Below are 21,532 nucleotides of genomic sequence, written 5' to 3' on the forward strand. Positions count from 1 at the left end.
CTTTGGTTGTAGTAGAAACGGGAGACAGAGGACGTCTTACTAAGATCACCCTCTAACTCATAAAAACGTAATAAAAGCACCTGAAACCGAATCTTTCATAGAAAGGTGTTTCCCTGCTTTTCGTCTGTCTGGGTGAAAGTTATTTCAAAACAAAGTCCGTGGTTGAAACTGTCTCAGTGATCCCAAAAGTTAGTCAACTTGTCCGTCATTAAATTTCCTCACATTTCTAAGCCTTTTTTGACCAGGCAAGTTGACCCACCCCCGCCTTCTGTAGAAGTTAATTAGAAGTTGGGAGTGGGAGGGTTTTTTCCCGCTGGTCTGGGGATTCAGTGTCTTAAACTTCCCCCAATTTCTTTGACCATTTGGCTGATAGCTTCCCTCTGCTACCATAGTAAACTCGGGACTACTTCTGCAGCTGCAGGTACTTTTCAGTACTCACTGTTTCAGAGGGTTAAGTCAAGTTCCTGGTAACCACCATTGATCTTTTCATATTTATTAGAGAGAAAGGTCATATAACCGGAAGGCAACACATATGATTTCCATTACAAGTCACCATGTGAGCATGAACAGCTGTCTGACATTGAGAAAAACACCAAACACCATTAAAAACAAAGTGTAAAATAGTGTTCCTCCACATCAAACATAGAACTATAGGGACTCCTTAAACAAACCTAAGTACCACTTTCACCGACCAACTAATTTTCCATGTAAAACAGACACATATATTGGTCAACAAAGGATTAGTCAGGATACTTGAGAATATAAATCAAGGAACCAAAAAGCATACTGTAAATATTTTTAAGAGGAAGAGACATTTATGAGATTGTGCAAGCGAAAGACAAATTCACTGGGGAATTTGTACGTCAGTCTGGTGTTACTGCTTTATATTTAGAGCCAGACAAGTTGGGTGATATTTAAACCAAAACTAGTGTAGTCAAATGAGGTCATCATCAGTTCCTCACCCCATGTTTGTTTCGCAGTACTGTAGGTTTCATGGTAAACTGAAGTGAGGATGCTGAGATGTGGGTGTATCATTTCTGCATCATGCACCTAGACATGTGGGAGAAAAGCATTCCCCTTTTAAGTGTGTAACAGTCTGTCTGTTTTTACTAACTGTGTATCTGTGACTGCTCTCTCTATATGTAGTATGTATTGTACATTAGTGTAGACACAAGTAACATTTAAAAAATGTAGAGATAGTTCAGCAGTAAAACACAATTACACTTCATTAATAGCACTTCATAACTAAAATCTAAATCAAAAACTGCAGAGGTTTTTCTAAAGAAGATGAATCATTGTATGATCTGAATTTTATTTCTGTTCACAGCTGCAGTGCCCTAATTGAATGTGGTTTGGCATTAGTAATCAAGCACTTTTATGTTCTAGTGAAATAAAAGTCATAAGTCTTAAGTCATAGTCTGTCTAAGCTGTATCATCATTTGTGGTTTCCTGACGGAAAACGAGTGGTGGTTATTTCATGTCAACGTCAGTGATATATGTAATATATGCTGTGCTATGTATTTTACAGCACATTTTACAGTGTGCATGTCTATCATGGAGCTATTGAAGACAAAAACCTCTTGAAAATGTGATGGTCCACACAGTCTGCATAGTTATATTATTTTTAGCCACATTAGCAGCATGGCTCTAGGGATGGCGAAGTCGGTCTATTTGTCAGTCATTGGTCCACTGCTTTGGTCCACACTGAAATATGTGGATATATAATATAATAATATTACAAGTCCTTAGTAGATTTCTATGAACATTTGTAAAGACATTGATGGTGTTCAGTGGATAAATCCTAATGATAGTGATGCTCCCCTGACATTTCATCTTGGATCACCATGGTTTTGAGTGAAATTCTCAACAACTATTGGATGGATTGTCATGAAATCTGGTACACACATTCATGTCCCTCATAGGGTGAACTGCAATAACTTTAATGATCCTCTGACTTTTCATCCTGCACCATCATCAAGTCAAAATTTGTCCAATACTTTGGCATATGGGCAAATACCTGCAAAACTAATGGCATTCCCATCAGCCTCAGCTGTGCTTTGTGTTTAGTGCCAATTAGCAAATGTTAGCATGCTAACACACTAAACTAAGATGGTGAACCTGGTAAACATTATAACTGCTAAACATCATGCTAACATTATGACCATGTTAGCATGCTGACTTTAGCATTTAGCTTAAAGGACCATCATGCTAAGGGTGAGGGTTATGGTACAGCCTCACAGAGCAGTTAGCCAGGAGAAGTGCCTCTGTGCCCCCCCAGTGCGAAATCATAGCCCTTTTGCTACAAAAACTAATTGAAACTGCTCACTGTACACAACTAACAGTGATTATTTTAACCGTAAACAGATCATTCCTGTAAACTTGGAGTCCTGGTATCTTTAGTCTCTCTTTACCATCATGTTTATCTTCTTTTCAGATAATAGTGACCTAATAGCTTGTATGGTGGTCAGCAAAGATGGCGGCCAGGCCCAAAGGTTCCTCGCTGTGGATGTCTACCAGATGAGTCTGGTCGAACCAGAAACCAAACGTCTCGGATGGGGTGTAGTCAAGTTTGCCGGCCTCTTGCAAGTAAGAGAAAAGTGGTGTCTGTATGTGTGTGTGTGTGTGTCTATATGTCATGGCCTTCATATCATTTTCACTGAAGAAATGCTAGAAATATTTACAGCACATACAGTAACATACTTTACTGTCACTAATGAGTCAGATAGGTTGATGTTGCATTTAATGTTTCTAATTTAATTCATTTTAATTTTAATTTTATTTAATTTTTACTTTCATTTCTTACATCTGAATTGCAGCAATAATGTTAGAATTTGTACAGTATGATGCAGTGAAATTGATATTGTGAAAGTGTTATTACAAAATGCTTTCTGATGTTAACTGCTCTTTGGGTGTGAATTTGCAAATGTAACTAAGATCAACGGTCATGTCCCATTTATCTGTCTGTCAACTCACTTTCAGTCCATTTGTATTTTTTTCCCACCCTCTTCTTTGCATTTCTTTTTCTTGTTATTGTTTGCCTTTTCACCCTTTCATTCCCACTTTCTCTATTGTCCTCTTTTTTTAACCTCTTTTCATCTATCTCTTGCTGTTTAAACTCTTTAACACTCTCTCCCTCTCTTTTCCCCTTCCTCCCTCCCTCTTTCTGTCACCAGGACATGCAGGTGTCTGGCGTTGAAGATGACAGCAGAGCGTTGAACATCGTCATCCACAAGCCCAGCTCCAACCCCCACGCCAAGCCCCTGCCCATCCTGCAGGCCAACTTCATCTTCGCCGACCACATCCGCTGCATCATTGCCAAGCAGAGGCTAGCTAAAGGTCGCATCCAGGCCAGACGCATGAAGATGCAGAGGATCGCAGGTGAGGAAGCAGGAAGCGCTTCAAGATTTCTGCCTTCACTCATATGTCCAAAACGACCCTTCCTCCTCTCAACTCCGGACAGCAGAGTCACTGCGCTTTATCACTCAGAGGCTAAAAGTGTCTCAGAAGCTACTTGAAAGTACATGGTACAGAAGGCTTTTACAAGAAATCACATGATTCCCTTTACTAAATTTCAAAAATGAAATCAGTGAACTAATCTCTTTATCAAGAGCTTTGTAGTACCAGTCGTTGCCCTGAATTAGTCATACTTCTCTTATCATACACATTCATATTATTCACATTCTCCTACCACAATTGATGTGTGTGATCTTAAAGATAAATAAAAGCTTTGAGTAAAAGCATTACCCAAAAGCTTCAAAGTGTCATTTACCATGCATATTTCATCATCCACAGGCCAACACGGCCGTGTGCATTCACAACGAAGAGTAATTAAGGGTGTTTTCAAATCTGCACTTTTTCGGTCCGGTTAAATCGAACTTGCATAGTGGGATGCGGATGAGCGAATTAAACAGTTGCTAACAACTAGCCGGAGAGTGAAACAAGGTCAGACCTGGATTAGTGCATCAGAGGATGTTGTATTTGGCAAGTAGACGTCCTTCAGGACCCTCTTCTTCTAGTCACATTCTTGCTCCTGCCCCAGACACATCTGACCAATGAGTGAAGCTTTTGTTGCTGCCTTTATGGCTTGCTTGGATTTTTCTCTGTGTGAAAACAAACCGAATCAAAGAGAAAACACACCAAGTTCACCAAGTATTTATTGTGTACTGACACAAGAAGTACCGATGGACATCAGCAACTTGCACTTCTCCCCCTGATGTGCAGATTCTTAGAATTGCATACAAAATTAAAAACAGATATCTGAAATTTTGCCAATGCAGCACAGTCAAGGAGGATGTGAACACTGCCAAAATAGCCACTGAAGTAAAAAAAAAAAAAAAAGAAAAAAAGATTCAAAGCAAATAACACAGCTATTGCTTCTGTATGCAGCTCTGTTGGACCTGCCTGTGCAGCCCAGTGCGACGGAGGTGTTGGGTTTTGGCCAGACGACCAACGCTTCACCCAGCGGCCTGCCTTTCCGATTCTATGAGCAGTCAAGACGAGCCCCCAACGACCCCACAGCAAACAGATCAGTCTTTGCCTCCGTCGATAAAGTACCAGGTGACACACACATAAGCGGGATCAAGTCTCCACACATACTGCTTCAGACTATACACTTTCACTTGAGGAGAGTAGAAACTCATCTTTTTAGACTCCTTTGAAGTTTTAAATATATTTTTTCTTTCCTTCTGTACACTTGCTTTGGAGGTGAGTTGTACAAACAGTCAGAGGCTTCAGAATTAGGAGCAAACAAAACCCACACAGACGCTGTTGTTTCTAAAGTGCTGCTGATGTACTGATCAAGTGATACAGCCAGCACAGACAGTACACAGATGAATAGCGGAAAGCCTTTCATCTAGAATCTGAATGAGCATAATAACATCATAAAACAACGGCAGTAAACAAAGGTCCATGATGTACACACACTGAATCATTTATTAGAATTAGTATTATAATAAATAATAAAGAACATTGGGTAAGTGTGTTAAGACCTTTCCTTTTAAGTCTTAGAGAAAACTTTTTCAGAAAGTTGACCTTCAAACCAATTGTGATGGTATCTGAGCAGTGGAAAGGATTTGTGATTTGATCTTTAGTTAAGAAGTGTAACAGTAATTCAAGACTTGCTGTAGATTAGAGGCTTTGTGTAGACATATGACTCCTGAGGATACAGCAGAAACTCTTCCTCTGATGTTAAATACCTTTTGCAATAGTTTTAATGTCGCCTCATCTGTGCCAGCTAAATCCTTTTCTTCTGGGTTCAAATTACCTGCTGCCTGAATAGGTCTCTTTGTTTGTCTCAGCGAGGAAACCTACTTCCATGGAAATGACTTTGAAATGTGAAGCTCTTGAATTCCAGGCTTCTTCACTGTGAAAATGATTTTCTAAGGCTTTTGAGTCAACATATATTGGATATATTGAAAGCCAAGTTTAAAGTCAACATGTATCTGTGTGTGTTTTGGGTAAACTACAGTAACATTACAAGGTTTAAATTTGTTCAAACAAAGCTGTTTTGAATAAGTTTACAGGTTAATCTCACACTCACACACATACATAAACTGTATCTGACGCACAATTCTCTTAGGTTACATTGGTGTATGAGTGTCTGTACTGTGTCCACATAAAATCTCTAGACTTAATTTGTGTTCTTTTATATTCATCCTTGTGATGACCCAAAAAAAAAAAAAAACTGAAAGGCAACAACATTCCTCACCTAAAGTAAGGATGTCAGGGTCAGGAATGATCCTGAAATGACAAAAGAGTTTCCCAGCAGTTAACACAAGCGTGTGTTTGTGTTTGTGTGTGTGTGTTTATGTTCATGTGCGCCGTCCCCAGGGTTTGCGGTTGCTCACTGTGTGTCACAGCACAGTCCCTCTCCCCTCTCCTCACCCTCACCTCCCTCCAGTGGGAGTGGGAGCACAGGAAGATGTGACTCTGTTACTGCAAGCACTATATCAGCTCAGAGCCCCACAGGTAGCACACACATACACACACACACACACAGACACACACACACATTCCTTGTTTACAGAAGCACAATCATAAAGAAATAAATATGGTTCATTATAATAGGCAGATTCTGGATCATAATGTAAACATTTGTGGGAAAAGTAAATAGAGCTAGAGGGGTGGCTAACTCAAAGTACAAGGTGTGACTATGGTACAGCTACACATATACACACACACACACCTGCAAAAACCAGTGGTGTCAGTTGAGTTCTTAGTATATACTCTAAGAAGTATATAGGATCATATATATATAGGTGTCTATATGTCCTGTTTTTTGTGTGAACATAAATAACTACATTCTAACCTTCAGAGTACCTGTTAAACTGGTTACAGAGATATCTCAGGGACTCCCGCTACAAAATATTCAAGGCATATTTACACCCAGCTTTGTTTGGAGCACTTTCACTGTTACTGAACTGAATTCAGCTGAACTGAATAACAGAGCAGGTAAAAGTTACGCCTGCTGGAATGATGGTTAAGGAATGTGAATAGATCAAGCGTTGAGTGCTGTATTGGTTCCTTATGTTATCAGGTGTTAAACCATTTCTCTTTTTTTTGACATTATTATTTACATATATCATTAAATGTTGCTTAAAAGTCGTCCTAGGTTTGTAAGGCCTGCTAAGAAAGCTCTAAGGGTGTCCTCTCATTCAAGTGTTGCATCTGTTCAGGCTTTTTTCCACAGTAGTGAGTGAATACGTATAGACAGTGAGTGTTTCACACACCGGCTCATACCTGAACGGCTTCATAACTGGACCTATCTACTGGAACATCGCCGTATGCATGATTTACCTGATGATAAATCATCGTAAAAAAAAACTTTCATTTTATAACTATAAATTGTCAATCAGCATTTCCACTTAGAAGAGCAGACTGAACCATTGTTTTCAAATCTTATCAAGCACATTATTTTCTTTACTACTTTTGATTTACATGTTGTCAGCCTCAAAATGCATTGACTAGAGTTACAGACACTAAGAAAAGCTATCAAAGGTGAGGTTTGTTCTGATTTTGTAGCCATGACACTGATCATCGTAAAACAGTTTTGTTGTGTTTTCCATACCGCGCCTTCGCTCGTACAATGTGAGTATGCGTACGTAGTAGTTGACACTGTAGTACATAGTTAAAGGTGTAGTTCTGTTACTATTAGACGACTGCTGCTGCTGCTTATATGTGTGATAGAAGTGCGGTGTGACCACCCAGCTGTACCTCTTTTAAATTCTGCTTTTAATGACATGCTTGAAACAATCTCAACCTTGTTATAAGGGATCTGCTCATTCTTTGAACAGCGATTAAAATAACAGATGCCAACAATTTAAAAGGAGATTCTTGGAGAACATGCTGTGCTTTGTTACTCAGTCAACCCTCTGTCTGTGTCTGTCCAAATACATGTGTAGCACTTACCCGCATAGATCGAAGTTCTCCTGTTTGTTATAAATCCTGAGAGTTTTAGTGTTGCCGCTTGTATTTATCATAAACTTTTGAGTTACGTTTAAGGCAAAGAATTTCCTGAAATGAAACTGAAGAACTTATTTTTAACAAACTTGACTCTTAGTACATTTAACTGTACAGAAACATTACATTAACAAAGCAGGAGGAGCATGTGTAGCTTTTTTAAAAAACAATTTCACACCAGGGACACAGTGAGAATCCTTCAAAATGTGTCTTCCATCTCCTTCACTCTCTCCTCTGCTCTTCTTTAGATGATGGCACGTTTTTGGAGCACACACCTCCCTCCTCCTCAGGAGGAGAAGGGGAAGGAGGAGGCGGGGAAGTAACACTGGTCTCCTCTACTCCCTCGACCCCAGCTCCAGCTCACGCCTTGGCCCCGAGCCTCACCCCGGCCTCCCAGCCCACCATCTCCCTCCTCACCGACAGCAACGCCGACACCCTCAGCGTGGAGTCGCTCACGCTGCTGCCCCCTGCCGACTCACCACACCTACACCCCTGTGCCAGCCACATTTCCACAACCCTTCAGAGACCAGACGCTCCCATTGCAGAAGAGGAAGAGGACTATAATGACGAGAAAGAGGGAGATTGGAAAGGAAAACAAAGGGAAGAGGAAGAGCTAAAGGAGGAGGACGTCGAGAAGTCTTTAATGGATGAGACAGATGTGACGGTAAAAGAGGAAACCACATCGACAGAGTTGGTCACACCCACTGATGAGGCGCCGCAGGAACCAAAGGGAGGAAACGTGGCAGAAGATGAGGAGCCTGTAGATGAAGACATACCTCTTGGAGCACATAGAGACCGGCCCTCTGCTGCACAGCTGCAAGTAAGAGACAACTCAACAGCTACAGAGTCTGCAGAGAAGCCAGATGATACAGAGATACACACTGAAACACCAGACTCGCTTGAACTGGACTAACATTCACGCCCATGCACTTAAAACTCATCTCTCTCTCTCACACACATATACATACAGAGGACAGTGAAGTGCGATAGTTAAACTATCCAGCTTGGCTGCAGTATATTTTCATGTTGCAACCTGTCGGTAGTGTGTGATGTGAATAGCATAAGAGGCTTTTGGAGGCATCTCAACATTTGTGTTTGCACATGAAGAAAGACTCTTTTTACTCACAGAGGAAAAACAGAGGAGGAGACAGACAGATGGCGGAACTCGTGGAAAAGCTCAAAAGCACGTTTTGGGTTCCCCGTGCACTGGAGTGCGTGTGTATGCGAGTGATTTTAGCACGCGCGGGTCAAAGGCGCGCAACCAGCAACATTTTTTTACTCATTCTGATCAATGGTCTGTCAGCTCAGAGACACACACACACACACACATGCTCCACATGCTGCTGCTGCTGTGAGGTTTTCAAAGATCTGTTCTATTTTTGTGTCTTATGTTCACATAACAGTTCACCACTGATGTTTCGCGGTGGTGGTCACTACTATGCTAAACACACACATGCTGTCACACACACACACACACACACAGAGTAAGCTGCACTAGCCTTTTTAACTGCTGCATGTCAGACCTGTTTGCAGTTACTGCCACCTAGAACTGCCACTGGTTAGGCGTGTGCGTATGGTTGCGTATGGTGGGGGTGTGTTCTGCATCTGATTTAGTTCTTATTGTTCCACTAGTAAAGTAATGATCCATTAATTTCCCATTTACTAATCAATGGCTATCATAAAAAATGTATGAAATGATCTTGAGCAAGGAGGGAGCAAACTGTGAAAACGTTCATTTAATGGCCATCTTGTTCTCCTGCTAGTTAAACATCTGGATGAATGAATCCATTCAGATGCAACATGAGGTGTGTGAAAGCAGCTGATCGTGATCACAGCCAGCACAGAGTTGGTTTCCATCGTCGTTAATGTCGATCTCTCGGGCTGACAGTTTAGGATGGTTTGCTTGAGTGCAGCGTAACAATGCATTTTCGTTTTTAAGATATGCAAGAGTAATCAACAAACTTTGACCTCAGCAGATTGGCTTTTAGTTCAACTTCCATTCCAGATCTTTTAACTTCTTTCCCAAACCCATGAGTGGAATCCTGCAGAGGTAAGATAATGTGTGCTCATTCAGCCCGACCGGCAGAATAGATAATGCGAAAGAGCTGATTGGTGGTGCAGTAGTGATACATAATGCTTAGCGGTTCAGTGAGTAGTAATAGGAACTCAGTCCATGCATTCATTCATTCATTCTATACAATGAGAATTCAAACCTGTGGTAATGCAGGTGTGCCACTGGTTATAAAACATATTGTAAGTTACTGGGATTGTTTCATATGTTTAGGAAATATTTAAAAACTGAACTTTCTTGATTAAACGACAGCCTCATAGTGTGATACAGTTTAATAGAGATCAGTGATGTTAGACAACTTCATAGAGTCACAAGAAACTATTTGAAGTAACGTACGTGTCTTCAGGTCCGCACATCGCCACAACAACACTGGGTTGAATGTATCTGCTGCTTGCCCCTCAGACACTGACCTGAGCTCAGTTTAATTCTCCATATAGAAATCTCTGTATCTGATGTAAGGACTGTAAACCTGACCTGGGGGCAGATTACTTGAAACATTTACTGGTAATCTTTTATGACAGCATTTGGCTCCGTTTTAGAGTTTGACTTGCATTTTTCCTGGGAAGACAACAGCACATAGGTTCCCAGCTACTTCCAAATTAGGATGATTGTGTTCACATAGAATGCTCTCAACGCACTCCTCTAACATTTTTTTTTCTGTTTTCATTATATTATTTCATTATATCCTGATTTTCTTTCCTGAGTAATGGATATCAAAACATAGTTTGAATTATATTTTCATCCCCAATTGAGGCCACAGCTGCATATAAAACCTGGAAAAATTGCCAACAATAGCCCCAAGAGTCATAACAGGCTGTTCTGAGGTCAGCATCTAGGGGCGAACCCCCTCCTTTAATCAGCTGAATAAAGCTTTACTACTGCAATAATCTTAAGAGCTACTCGATGAAAGGAGAGATGAATGTAACGGACACCTTATCTCTCCAAACAGCTGTGTTATTCAATTGATATGAATGGGGTCAGTGTATTTTATCTTTGATTCATGACTTGATTTCTTAAGAACAAAGCACACTCACTGATTCATTATAACGTAATTCCTCCCCTTTTGTTCACTTCTTCCTCATATTTTCTGCATTCGCGATCCAGCTCATCCTCCCATTTCCTGTGCCATCATCGTAAGTCTTAAGGCTCGATCATTCTTATTTTTAACTCTGTACAGTCGAGTTTGTTAACGAGAAATCAGAGCAATACTCTTTTTTTTTTTTTTTCTTTTTTTTTTTTGAGTCTGTCTCTTAGTATTTCCATCTGGCTACTGTATATAGCAGCAGAATGATAGTGATGAAGAGGCTTGGTACAAGGAGCATTTGTAGAGAAGCTAGCGACGGTTTGGAGGAACACGCCGCCATGTTGCCGCCATGTCGTCTTCCAACAGGGCGGCGTGTCACCCGTAACCACTACTGCCAACCTCTACCCAAACATGCCATGACAAGCTTCCATTATTAAGTCTCTGATTGTAGTGTGTGTGTATGTAATATGTTTGTATGCTCTGTAAATGCTTTTGGCTTTTAAACATGTAATTATTGTTAATGAACTGAAACAGAGGAATAAATAAAGACCTGCAATAAATTATTCTACTTAACAACAGTGAGACCGGCGTATGAGGTTTGTTATGTTGTTTCTCATGTCTCGCTCGTGTAAAATCCTGACCTACACTGAGGAAGCTTCAGTTGAACAAACACCCACACAGTGATCTTCAACTGCAGTGTTAAGATGCATCTATCATTACTGTAAAGGAACATCTTGCTTCCTACGCTGCAGCGCTACAACTTGGTTTCAACTTGTGTTTGAAAGTGTTTTTTCATGTGTAAAAAATGAACATAATGTCACTGAGCTGAATTCATATTTGTGTGTGTGTGTGTATGTGTGTGTGACGGAAGACTGAGAGCATGACGTTGCCTTTACACTTTCTACCTTTGCGTTGTCTTCCTGTGGCTGCTGCAGGAGCCCTCAGTCACCTTGCGGTCTGTACGTGTTGCTTTTATCGCGGTTCCTCTCTTCAGGGAAGTCTGTGTGTGTGTGCGCAAACATGTGAATGGGTTCCTGGTACTGCAACGATACTGAAATGCTTTGGTGTGTGTGTGTTATTTCTCTGTACCAAACCACAGTCACAGCATCACATTGAAGTTTTGACTGTAGAGATCCAAGACAGATTTAATGATTCTGGTGTGCAGACTTGAACAGCACATCTCCTGCACACCCCTGAGTGTGTTAAGACGGTTTCACAACCTTCAAGTCTGTCTTAAAACAACAGTCAGGTGCCCAGATGAACACTGAAATAGGTTTTCATTCCTTCTGTTCATACTGGCCATTAGAAGATCCCTTCTAGTGATCAGAGCCAAAGTTCACAGTCCTCTTTCTCTGTAAAAATGTATTTAAAAGTTTTATCTGAAGCTTATATGAAGTCAAATCAAGTAGATATCTTTCTTTTTAGTGCCAAGGTCCCTCTTTTTGTTACTATACTTCTGACAGGGAAACAAAGGGAATTTGATGCTAAAAAGACTAAATGTGGCAGGTATCCACATGATATGACTAACTCAGAATGCTCTAGCCTCATATAAGCTTCAGATAAACTAAAATAAATGCATTTTTGGATGAAGTGACTGTGTGGTCACACTGTGGATTTTGGTTCACTTACATTGAAAGCGCATTTGAAAAGGATCTTTTAATACCCAGTATGAACAGGAGGAATGATTACAGCAAGGAAAACCTCTTTCAGTGTTCATCTGGACTGTTGTTTTAAGACACACTTGAAAAATTGTGAACCTATCCTTTAAAACTAGATAGCACTTAAGACAAAATTTACAAATAATAACATACTGTATTTAGGATCCAATTTAATGGCACTGTAGAAGTTTTTTTTAGATTACTACAAAATTTAAAGGGTGCTGAGGGACAGGCCCCAAAACATACCCATATTTAAAGCAGTGATTCATACCACTCACATGTCTGCACGGTAAATATGAAGCTAACACAATCAGCTGAAGACTGGAAACAGGGAAACAGCTAGCCTTTTGCTGTCCAAAGGTAACATCTGCCTACCAGCACCTCAAGCTCACTAATTAACATATCAAACTATTATATAAAGACACATCAATACATGAAATCTATTCAGAAGCTGCCTTTTTTGGTAAATCTGTGAAAACTTTTTCTGGTCACTGATCACACTGAACACACTGATCAGTGTTTCCATAAATTTCCTGCAAATCACCCATGCCGTAAATTCTGAGATGTGCTAGTAACAGGAATTAGAGTTGGTAGAAAAAGAAATCCTGTGGAGAAGTCCAAAAATTTAAAGAAACTGATGACTAATGATAGTCTTCCTAGAAATGCATTTCAACATCACTTCTCGATGTGAATCTCTTTATAAGAAACTCAGGAATCAGCATTTGGTCAAAGGAAATTGTCCATGAAAACACAAGCGACCAGTGAGGCTGCCAGAAAGCGGCATAATAAACTGTTCATAAAGCTGTTGAGGTCTATTTTGTTGGAAAATTGCATCACAATGCCAAAAATATAAGTGTCTTTACATCAAGTGTCAAGGTCATTTTTTGAAAGGACATCTCTCTTATGTTATTTATCTTGTTGTCCTCAGTATTTTTGTGTGCCACTTTGATGTGGAGATGTCAGTTTATAATTTATTTCTGTATAGCGGTGTGTGTGTGTGTTTAAAGGACAAAAAATTCCAAGTGAAGGATTCTACAGAAATCAGCTGATAAGCGCACAGTCATAGAATACCTCACTTCACCTTTCACTTCTCAAAATAGTCGGGAATGTCCTGAAAACTGAGAAGCTATGAATGAAACTGCCACATATGATTCATTCCTCACCATCCCCCAGCCCCACAAGATTACACACGCAAACTTGTGTTTAAATATCTTATCTCAGTTTCTAGGTAAAGCTTTGAAAACTGAGGCTTGATAACACATACACTTATAAATATTAAGATATTACAACCATCACTTACATATCACTGACTCATGTTCCACTCTGTGTCTTTTTGTGTGTTTGTTCCACCCCTGCTCAACCTCTTCCTCAAGTTGAGATAATTATATCCTCACGCTAGTTAGACTTTACTTGAATCAACCAGTGAGTATTCAGTATGACTCAACACTGTGTGTTTGTTTGTGTGTGTGTGTGTGTGTGCTTGTGGCTACATTTGTCTAGACCCAAGAGAATAAAAAGAAATCCCCAAAAAGATCATACAGCCTTATGGTAAGGTTTGGCGTTGGAGTTCTGATTAGGTATGAGGAAAGGGTTGGAGGTAAGGTTAGAAATTAAAAGTACACTACACAGTTGTGAAAAAGTGACACATACTCTCACAAATGTCATGAAACTGCAAAATTAAGACCAGGTTATTCTGCTTTCTAAAGATAATGTCATGTGGAGTCACAGCTCATCTTGTTTGCTTCTAGTTCCCACACATTCTGTGATACATCTTATTAGTACCCAGTTAGATGAGGAGATATCTGATATTTTAAAGACGCATCTAGCACCCTGGTTATTTTAGCTTAGCATGAAAACTAGCATGACTCCATCTGAGGGTGACAAAAACTGCCATTAATTAACACATTATAACTAGTTTGTTGAATCTGTTCAACCAAAGTGTAAACTAGCGGAGACTAGTTAGCTTACTGGTCTAGCTAAATATAGCTTATGCACTGGACTAGCTAGCTAATTATCTAATTCACCAATTAACAAGCTACTTATAGTCCAAAATACAAGCCCCAAAATGCACAAATTGTTATTTCTATATTGTTTTTTGTACGGATTAAGCTTTGTCTATGTGCTAAGCTAAGCTAACTGGCTGCTCATGGCAGCTTTAATATATTTACCATACACACATAAGATTGGTAGCTGGTGTGTTCCATTTGAACTGGGAAGTCAGAATTTCTGAGTACCCAGTTGTAAATTTCAACTGAAACACCCCCTGAATTCGGTTTTCTGACTTGGAAAGTCAGAATAACCTCACCAACCCCACCCCCAAAATCCAAGATGGCTGCTCTGTGAATCAACAGTGAGAAAGCTGTAGTAATACACTGTTTATTAGCACAGTGCTAATAAGCAGTGTATTATAGAAGCTTCTGTCTCTTGATATTATTTCTTCCTGTGAATGTCAGGTAATAACAGGATGTTTCCAGCAGTAATACCATGAAAACACAGTGACATATGTTCAGTTTTGCACACTGTGAGGAGACCAGAAGGGAAACATGAGAGGGAAGGGCGACCTGCCAGAGTCTGGGAATAAACAGGAAAAAAAAACCCACTGCTATTCTTAAAAAGATACTGGAAAGCCTCACCATTGCTGTTTGTCAGTCTGATACTACTTCTCACAAGCTGGATCCTCTACATTTTAGGTTAGAAATTAAATAATTACTTTAAAATTGATTCACTTAGGAGCTGAACTCTTCAACTGTGGTTCAGACAAGAGGGAAGTTTTATTAACACATGCTGCAACAATTCAGTTTGGTTGAATGCAATGGCTCTGTGTAAGAATGTGTAAGGTGTGTAAGGTTCCTGTTATATCACTGTCCTGTTTGACATACCAGTCATGCACCTTTAAGCATGACTTCAGTCTGAGTTTTACAGATTTCAGCTCGGCTTTGGTCTGATATGACAGTAAGTATGAAAGAAATAGCATGTGCACTCTGTTTCTCATACACATGCACACTCCATGAGTCATACACTCTAACTGGGGATACCCACCCTGGTTCAGGATTGCCACACCCAATACAGAAGTAAGATATTTCAATCAGTGTGTTGGAAAAAATGACATTGCTTTGTTTCATTGTTTTGACTCCTCGCATGATTTTTCTTGACAGTTCTTTTCACCTGTTATCTTTTTTTTATTCCATTCTGCTTATTTACATAACTGTTCTAAATATGTGCTACATACAAAAAGTCCATTATTCATAACTAAGATTAAATGCGAGCTGTAAATCTTACCCTGACCTTGATCTAACATGTCTCTGTATAACCACTAACCCCAAAACTTTCCCACTTCCTCCTGAGGAAAATTTTAATGTGCACTGGGCCCTCATTAGGTTCAAAGCACTTGTATGCACAGACACACACATCCGCATCAGTATGTGTCACCTCTGCCCCTGTTTCTGGTAAGTGTGTGTGTGTCTAAGCGTAACAGTCCATTTACTACAAAAGTAACCCCACCCACCTGTCACTTTACCCTACAGAGATGAATCACTGTGGTGACAGTACTGTACACTACATTGTTACACTTCCTGTCTGCCTGTCTATCCTATTGTCTGCGACATAATGTAGCCAGACTTTGTGATTGTGAAGGTGTGTGTGTTTGTTTGTCCCTCCCCGTCTCTCTCTCCACGCCTACATACTCCAACCACGCCTTCAGTTGGCAAGACTTGCAGAACAAGCATATTACTAAAGACACAATCATAAAGTAAACACAAAGTTTAAGTAGTTTAAATACATTGTAGTTTAATAAAATATAATAAAAATAATACAAAAATACAACAAAATATTAATATAGTATAGACAACAGTATTGACTAATTCAGTATTCTGCTTGGCAGATGGTTGAACTAGAGAGAAACCTCTAGATACAGTACAGTTTAACACCAGACCTCATGACTCCAATACCATCTGATCTGAACTCACTGGCTTTTAAATGTCAAATAGTATATGAGCCATCAGTGCTGGCAAACATTCATGTGTGATGTAAACATTCAACAGCATTAGAGTATTACAATCTGCTACACAAATAAAACAAATCCTACAGGTGGATGATTTCAACTGAACTCTCCACCATGCCTCCATATTTCTAAGAGCCCCTTGTGTTTTGAAGTCCACTCTGTAGGCATTGTCAATGTCCTTCCACAGCCCACTACTAAATATTTTAGGCCCTCTGGAGGTTGCAAACCAGCAACAACAGAGCCTGCAGTTTCCAGGAGAGCAGTCACAGTCAACTCCACCAGTTCTTGTGTCTTTGTAAAAGCTCCATTGTCTCTGTAGTTTTTTCTTAATGCAGCGTTTTCCATCTGTTCACGCTTTCTCAAGGCCAGAAGGTGTTCTGCCTGTATGCAAGTGGAGGCTTGAGAGGTAACGTATGGTGAAATGTCATGCATGGACCCTGTCCACCTGGAGTCAAACTGTGCTTGACTGTGCAGATAATGTCTCTCTTGAAACATTTTGCAGCCTTTCAGCTCGATAGAGAGAGCTGATTTAGTCTGTAACCATGGCGACACACTCTTAACCTCCACCTCATGATGGGCAGGTCTTGTCAAGCGCTCCTGCCTGGTTCTTTGTAAATATTGCTTTCTTGAGATTAATGATAATACTGTCAAAATACCATATGGCAATGTCATAACTTGTAAGGGAATTCCGTCAGAAAGTCTTGGACAATATGGGTGAGTGGCAGCTCTGAGACCCGGCTTGCTCCACCACACAGCTCCATGATGCGCTTCCTGCACAGCTCCTGCAGCGTTGGCTCCCATTTCCTGTATGGAATGCTCAGGCTCTTCTTGGGAGAGTTGATGTAATGCTCCAAGAGGGCAAAGAGCGTCGGGAAGGTGCGCTCGTTGCCCGCCAGTGAGAACTTTTGCCGCTTGTAGTCGATGCGCACGCTGACCGGTCCGCTCTTGGCGTGGTAGGACAATGTGAAGAAGACGTCTTTCTGTCTGCTGTCCCGGATGAGAAAGCTGCCCAGAGGAGCGTCCCGCAGCATGCGGTGTGCGTCCTCCACTCCCAGAGGGCCCCAGTAGAAGCCACTGCGCTCGAGCTTGGACGCTGTGTCCGTGATGATCTTGCAGTCCTCCTTGCAGCTGAAGGTCGGGAAATGGGTCAGATACACAGAGGGGACGGTCACAGATCTCGGGTTTGGCGCTGGAGCAGCCCGCCGCTGAAGCTCCGCGGACTCTGTGCGGTGCGGGCTCAGAGGGAGCTCGCGCCTCTGCAGAGATGATGACAGTGACGATGATGAGGACAAGGAAGATGAGGAGGATGATGATGAGGATGATGATGACGATGAAGATGAGCTTGACAAGTGTGTCTTGTCGTTGCCTTCCACTGTGCTGTCGGCTACCATCCTACAGGGGAGAGAGGCCCCAAACCCTCTCCCATCGCTAACCACCACACTGACATCCTGGAAGAGACAAAAAAAGAAAGAGTTATTATCACAACCACTTATTTATTACTATCAAAGCAAACGGCATCATTCTTACAACAGCTTGGTCAAAGTAAAGTCAGGTACGAGTTAACTTTTCCTGACAGTGGCTGAACACACAGCTTTAAAACCAAGTCTCAGGCAAGGACCATGTAAGGAAGGCTTTGTTGCTCGAAAAGAAGAGAAGTGTGTGTTTGTGTGTGTGTGTGCATAATTAAGTGACTGAGTGTGGGTTAGAAATTCATTCTAGTTTCCATTGAGCGGTACTAAGTTTGATATGACTGGAATGCGGTTTGGCTGATGTCAGCCGCAGCCAGATTACTGTACACTGTCTGTAGACACACACACACACACACACACACACACACACACACACACACACACACACACACACACACAGAGTTTATGATGCTTATCATGTGTTTTTTTTTTTTTTTGTCATCACTTCTGTCTTAGTGACTAAGATCGAACTTTATGAGGCCATAAAGAAAAATAAATATATATACTTTGTGAACTGAAAGTAGATTTTTGTTTTACATGACTTTTTCAGAATAGTTTAAAACACTAGCCCTGAACCTGGTGGAGTTGACATCTAGCTGCTCATCAGCTGAGTGCAAGTTATACAAGACGTTTCTGTACACACATCAACAGGCTGCTCCTCAGTGTGATTCACCTTTTACCTAAAACTTGTAAAACAAGTTGCTCAAAAGTTGTAATAAATTCCAGGAAAAGGTAATTATTAACAGGTAATGACTTGTGTTGCAATTTGGGGACTTTTTTTAAAAAATCTCAATACCAGGCAATCACAATAACATGTCCAAACCATGTAAATAGACAAAATTTAAATTTAATCATATTTTTGTTTGTTTGTTTGTGTGTGTGTGTGTTTTAATCGAGGCCATTTACAAGAGTTTATCATTGCTGGATACTCTCCATAGCCTCATAAAGCTCAAATGTTTCCACATCAAACCGTTGCCAGCCGGACAGTGGGAATCAAACAGGATTAAACTGTGAAACCAGCTCCATGATTCAAAAAAAAATGGATGCACTCAGTAAATGCTTGAATTACTTGACTACTTCACTTGAAATGCACGGAGCTCACAAAAAAGGCGGCCATGACTATTTAATCCTCCAAAGGAAGAAAAAAACATCCAAGAGTACAGCAGAAAAGTCTTACCGTTTCGCTCTAACAACAGCGGCGGTTTAAAGCTCCGTTTGTCTGTAATCCCAAAGTACAAATGCTGCGATGAGAGCAGTAAATATCCTGCAGGTAATCCGTGTCACAGCGCAAGGATTAGAGAGAGGACGAGGTGTAACAGCCAGGAGTTTAGAATTTGTCGACCCGCTTTGTTTGGCTGTGATTCCCACCCGTCAAAATCATACTATCATGAGTGTGGTCCGCTACACATTTCTCCCTTTATATTGCCTCTTCTCTGTAGCTCCGCCCGCCGCTTCCTTGAATAGAAAGGCCTTTCTGAGCGGCAACCTAGCACTTCAGATGAAAAAGAAATGAAAGTGAAACTTTCAGCCGTGCTGAGACTGCCCCCCTCTCTCTCTCTTTCAGTTCATTTGAAGTCGCCTCAAATTTCTCGAAAACCGCAAAAACCACATGACAGCAAGGCGTTTACAGAAATGCAGGGTGATTCGAGTAATAGCAGTTTTTGTTAAATATTCTTGTTGTAGTGTTTTTACTGGTCAAGTCTTTTATTCACCAGTGCAGTTTGATTCAGAGATATTATTCAACATGCAAAACATCAGTCATCTTAAAAAAAAGCACAATATGTTGTCAGGTATGACCTTGAAATGCATTTAATGCCAGTCTCATTTTGCCAGTTTAAGCAGATTTTGCATGAAGATTAAAATTCTTTAACCTTTGCTCACTCAGATAAGTCCCACTTAGATAGTTATCTCTTTTCCAGGAAAGGAAGATCTGGACAAACAGTCACATAGAAATTTCTGGCATGCAGCAGTTATGTACATAATATCAAATCACATAAGGAGGATTTTTTTTTCCTATTCACAGTAAATATTGAGGGAAAAAAGCAGCTGTGAACAATCAGTTGTTGTTGCAGCTGCTTCACTTCTTCATTTGCTGTTAATAGCATACACACTTCTGCAGAAAAAAAAGAGAAAGAAGTTTCATCCAGCCTTCACATTTGGGGTGATTCATCGCAGAGATGCTGGTATTGTGACAGTCATTTCTCTATTTTGACTTTCAAAACTATTTTAGCAAAGCTACATCAGCCATTTCTGTTGTATTTTTTTTAGTATATAGTCTGAAGTATCAATGACATCATGATTGATCATATAATTACTGTTCCTCTTAAGCTGTGGTTTTATGCTGGTTGTTACATTACTTTGTCGACTACTCAATGCTGATTGGCCAGTTAGTCTCTGAGGTCGCTTATTTCTGAGTCTGTTTTGATCGTTTCTAATTATATATGAAGTGGAGTCAGTTAGTACCAAAATTACATTGCACTGTCCCACAGTAAGGCTTAATTGATGTCGGAAACCTTTCAAATCTCACTTTAACTTTATTCATGTTTTTTGAGCATAAGTGAAACAACATTGACTAGTGATGTAAGACACATTTCAGAAGAGTTCTGAAAATGACATTTAATTATATCTAATGTAAATAAAGTTCCCACAGACTTGTTATGGCTGCAGTATTTGGACACCAGCTGCAGGCTTATTACCTCATCTCTAGTTACAGTTCTGCTCTACTATGTTTTGGTATTGGATTATAAATTACTCAATCATTGCTTCATGCCAAATGATTCATGTATAATCTGCATATCAGAACTTCACATGTTGATGTCACACATTATGGCATCACAATTAAAAGACTATAAACACTTTTTTTTGAGAGAAATCCAAAGTTATAAATAAAAGTTATTAGCAGTCTCCTGCTGGCAAGTTTGAGTAACATCACAGTCTAAGTATCATGGTTTTAGGGAGGGACGGGTGGAACAACACCCCCCTTGTCATGTTATCAGGTTACAAAAGAGCGAGTCAGATAAACAGAAAGTTAAGGAAAGACTTGTGGTCAGCTGCCACAGGCATAAAGAGGGCCTGCAGAGACAGACAGGCACACTGCAGGCAGGCAGATGATAGCTAAGAGAAGTCATGTGTGGTAATAGTGTCAGTGACTCAACTAGTCTGACTCAACTAGTTCTCAGAATCTGCTGGTTCCATTATGTATATCTGATAGTGCTTATGATGCCCACCATGTAGCGTTGAGATCAACTCTTAGGCATGTACCACCACATTTTTTCCACCATTGTGATTGTTGAAGTATGTTTGCTCCTCCCTTACAGCAGAAACAGGCCTACAATGCATTTTGTGTCCCCTCTCACAGCTTGAAAAACATTAGTGTAGGCCTTTGTTGTTGTGTGCATGTGTCAGTTGCATTCTTTATTCAAATAACCAGCAAAAATCATTCAATGAAGCATATCCTTATGTAACAAAGCATAGTAATAGACAGGATACAGGATGTTGATGAATTAAAGTTGCCTTTCCATTTTTGTCATCAGCTATTTTTAAGAACTGATCTCATGTCTCATTGTATTTAAGTTTGTTTTTTGCTCAATTTTTAAAGATTTCATTTTTTTCATTTTCTAATATTGAGACCCATATTAATGCTTATCACTTTATAAATCAACGCTTCACGTATATATCGTTGTGTATTTTGTGGGTGATTTTGAGAATAAACAAAATCTTATCAAATGTACTGTAACTTGAGTGTTAAATGTTCTGTTCACAATGCAGCTGACTGTGCTGAATACACTCAGATCACTGCAGCCAGGTCCAAGTAGAGAGAGAGACAGACAGATAGACAGGCAGGGGGAGGGA

The 21,532-nt window shown here is 40.3% G+C and overlaps 2 protein-coding genes across 6 annotated transcripts in view; one reads left to right on the top strand and one right to left on the bottom strand.

Moving 5' to 3' along the window:
* Positions 1-11,135, top strand: part of clec16a (C-type lectin domain containing 16A) — a 46,193-nt gene extending 35,058 nt beyond the window's left edge. For 4 of the 5 annotated variants that reach the window (XM_067570546.1, XM_067570547.1, XM_067570551.1 and 1 more), the window contains 5 exons: positions 2,435-2,586; positions 3,174-3,378; positions 4,387-4,557; positions 5,830-5,967; positions 7,707-11,135. In XM_067570546.1, the coding sequence (XP_067426647.1) occupies positions 2,435-2,586; positions 3,174-3,378; positions 4,387-4,557; positions 5,830-5,967; positions 7,707-8,371 (1,331 nt within the window). In that variant the 3' untranslated portion in view covers positions 8,372-11,135. The remainder of the gene's footprint in view (positions 1-2,434; positions 2,587-3,173; positions 3,379-4,386; positions 4,558-5,829; positions 5,968-7,706) is intronic. The other variant, XM_067570549.1, reaches the window with a different exon arrangement.
* A 5,608-nt stretch (positions 11,136-16,743) lies between these two features.
* socs1a (suppressor of cytokine signaling 1a) lies at positions 16,744-19,175 on the bottom strand. The gene is made up of 2 exons (XM_067570473.1): positions 18,858-19,175; positions 16,744-17,659 (listed from the first exon to the last, which is right to left on the bottom strand). The coding sequence occupies exon 2, from the start codon at positions 17,600-17,602 to the stop codon at positions 16,880-16,882; it is 723 nt and encodes a 240-aa protein (XP_067426574.1). The 5' UTR covers positions 17,603-17,659; positions 18,858-19,175; the 3' UTR covers positions 16,744-16,879.
* Positions 19,176-21,532: the final 2,357 nt, after the last annotated feature.

Source organism: Thunnus thynnus, chromosome 17 (assembly GCF_963924715.1).
Source record: "Thunnus thynnus chromosome 17, fThuThy2.1, whole genome shotgun sequence".
Lineage (NCBI taxonomy): Eukaryota > Metazoa > Chordata > Actinopteri > Scombriformes > Scombridae > Thunnus > Thunnus thynnus.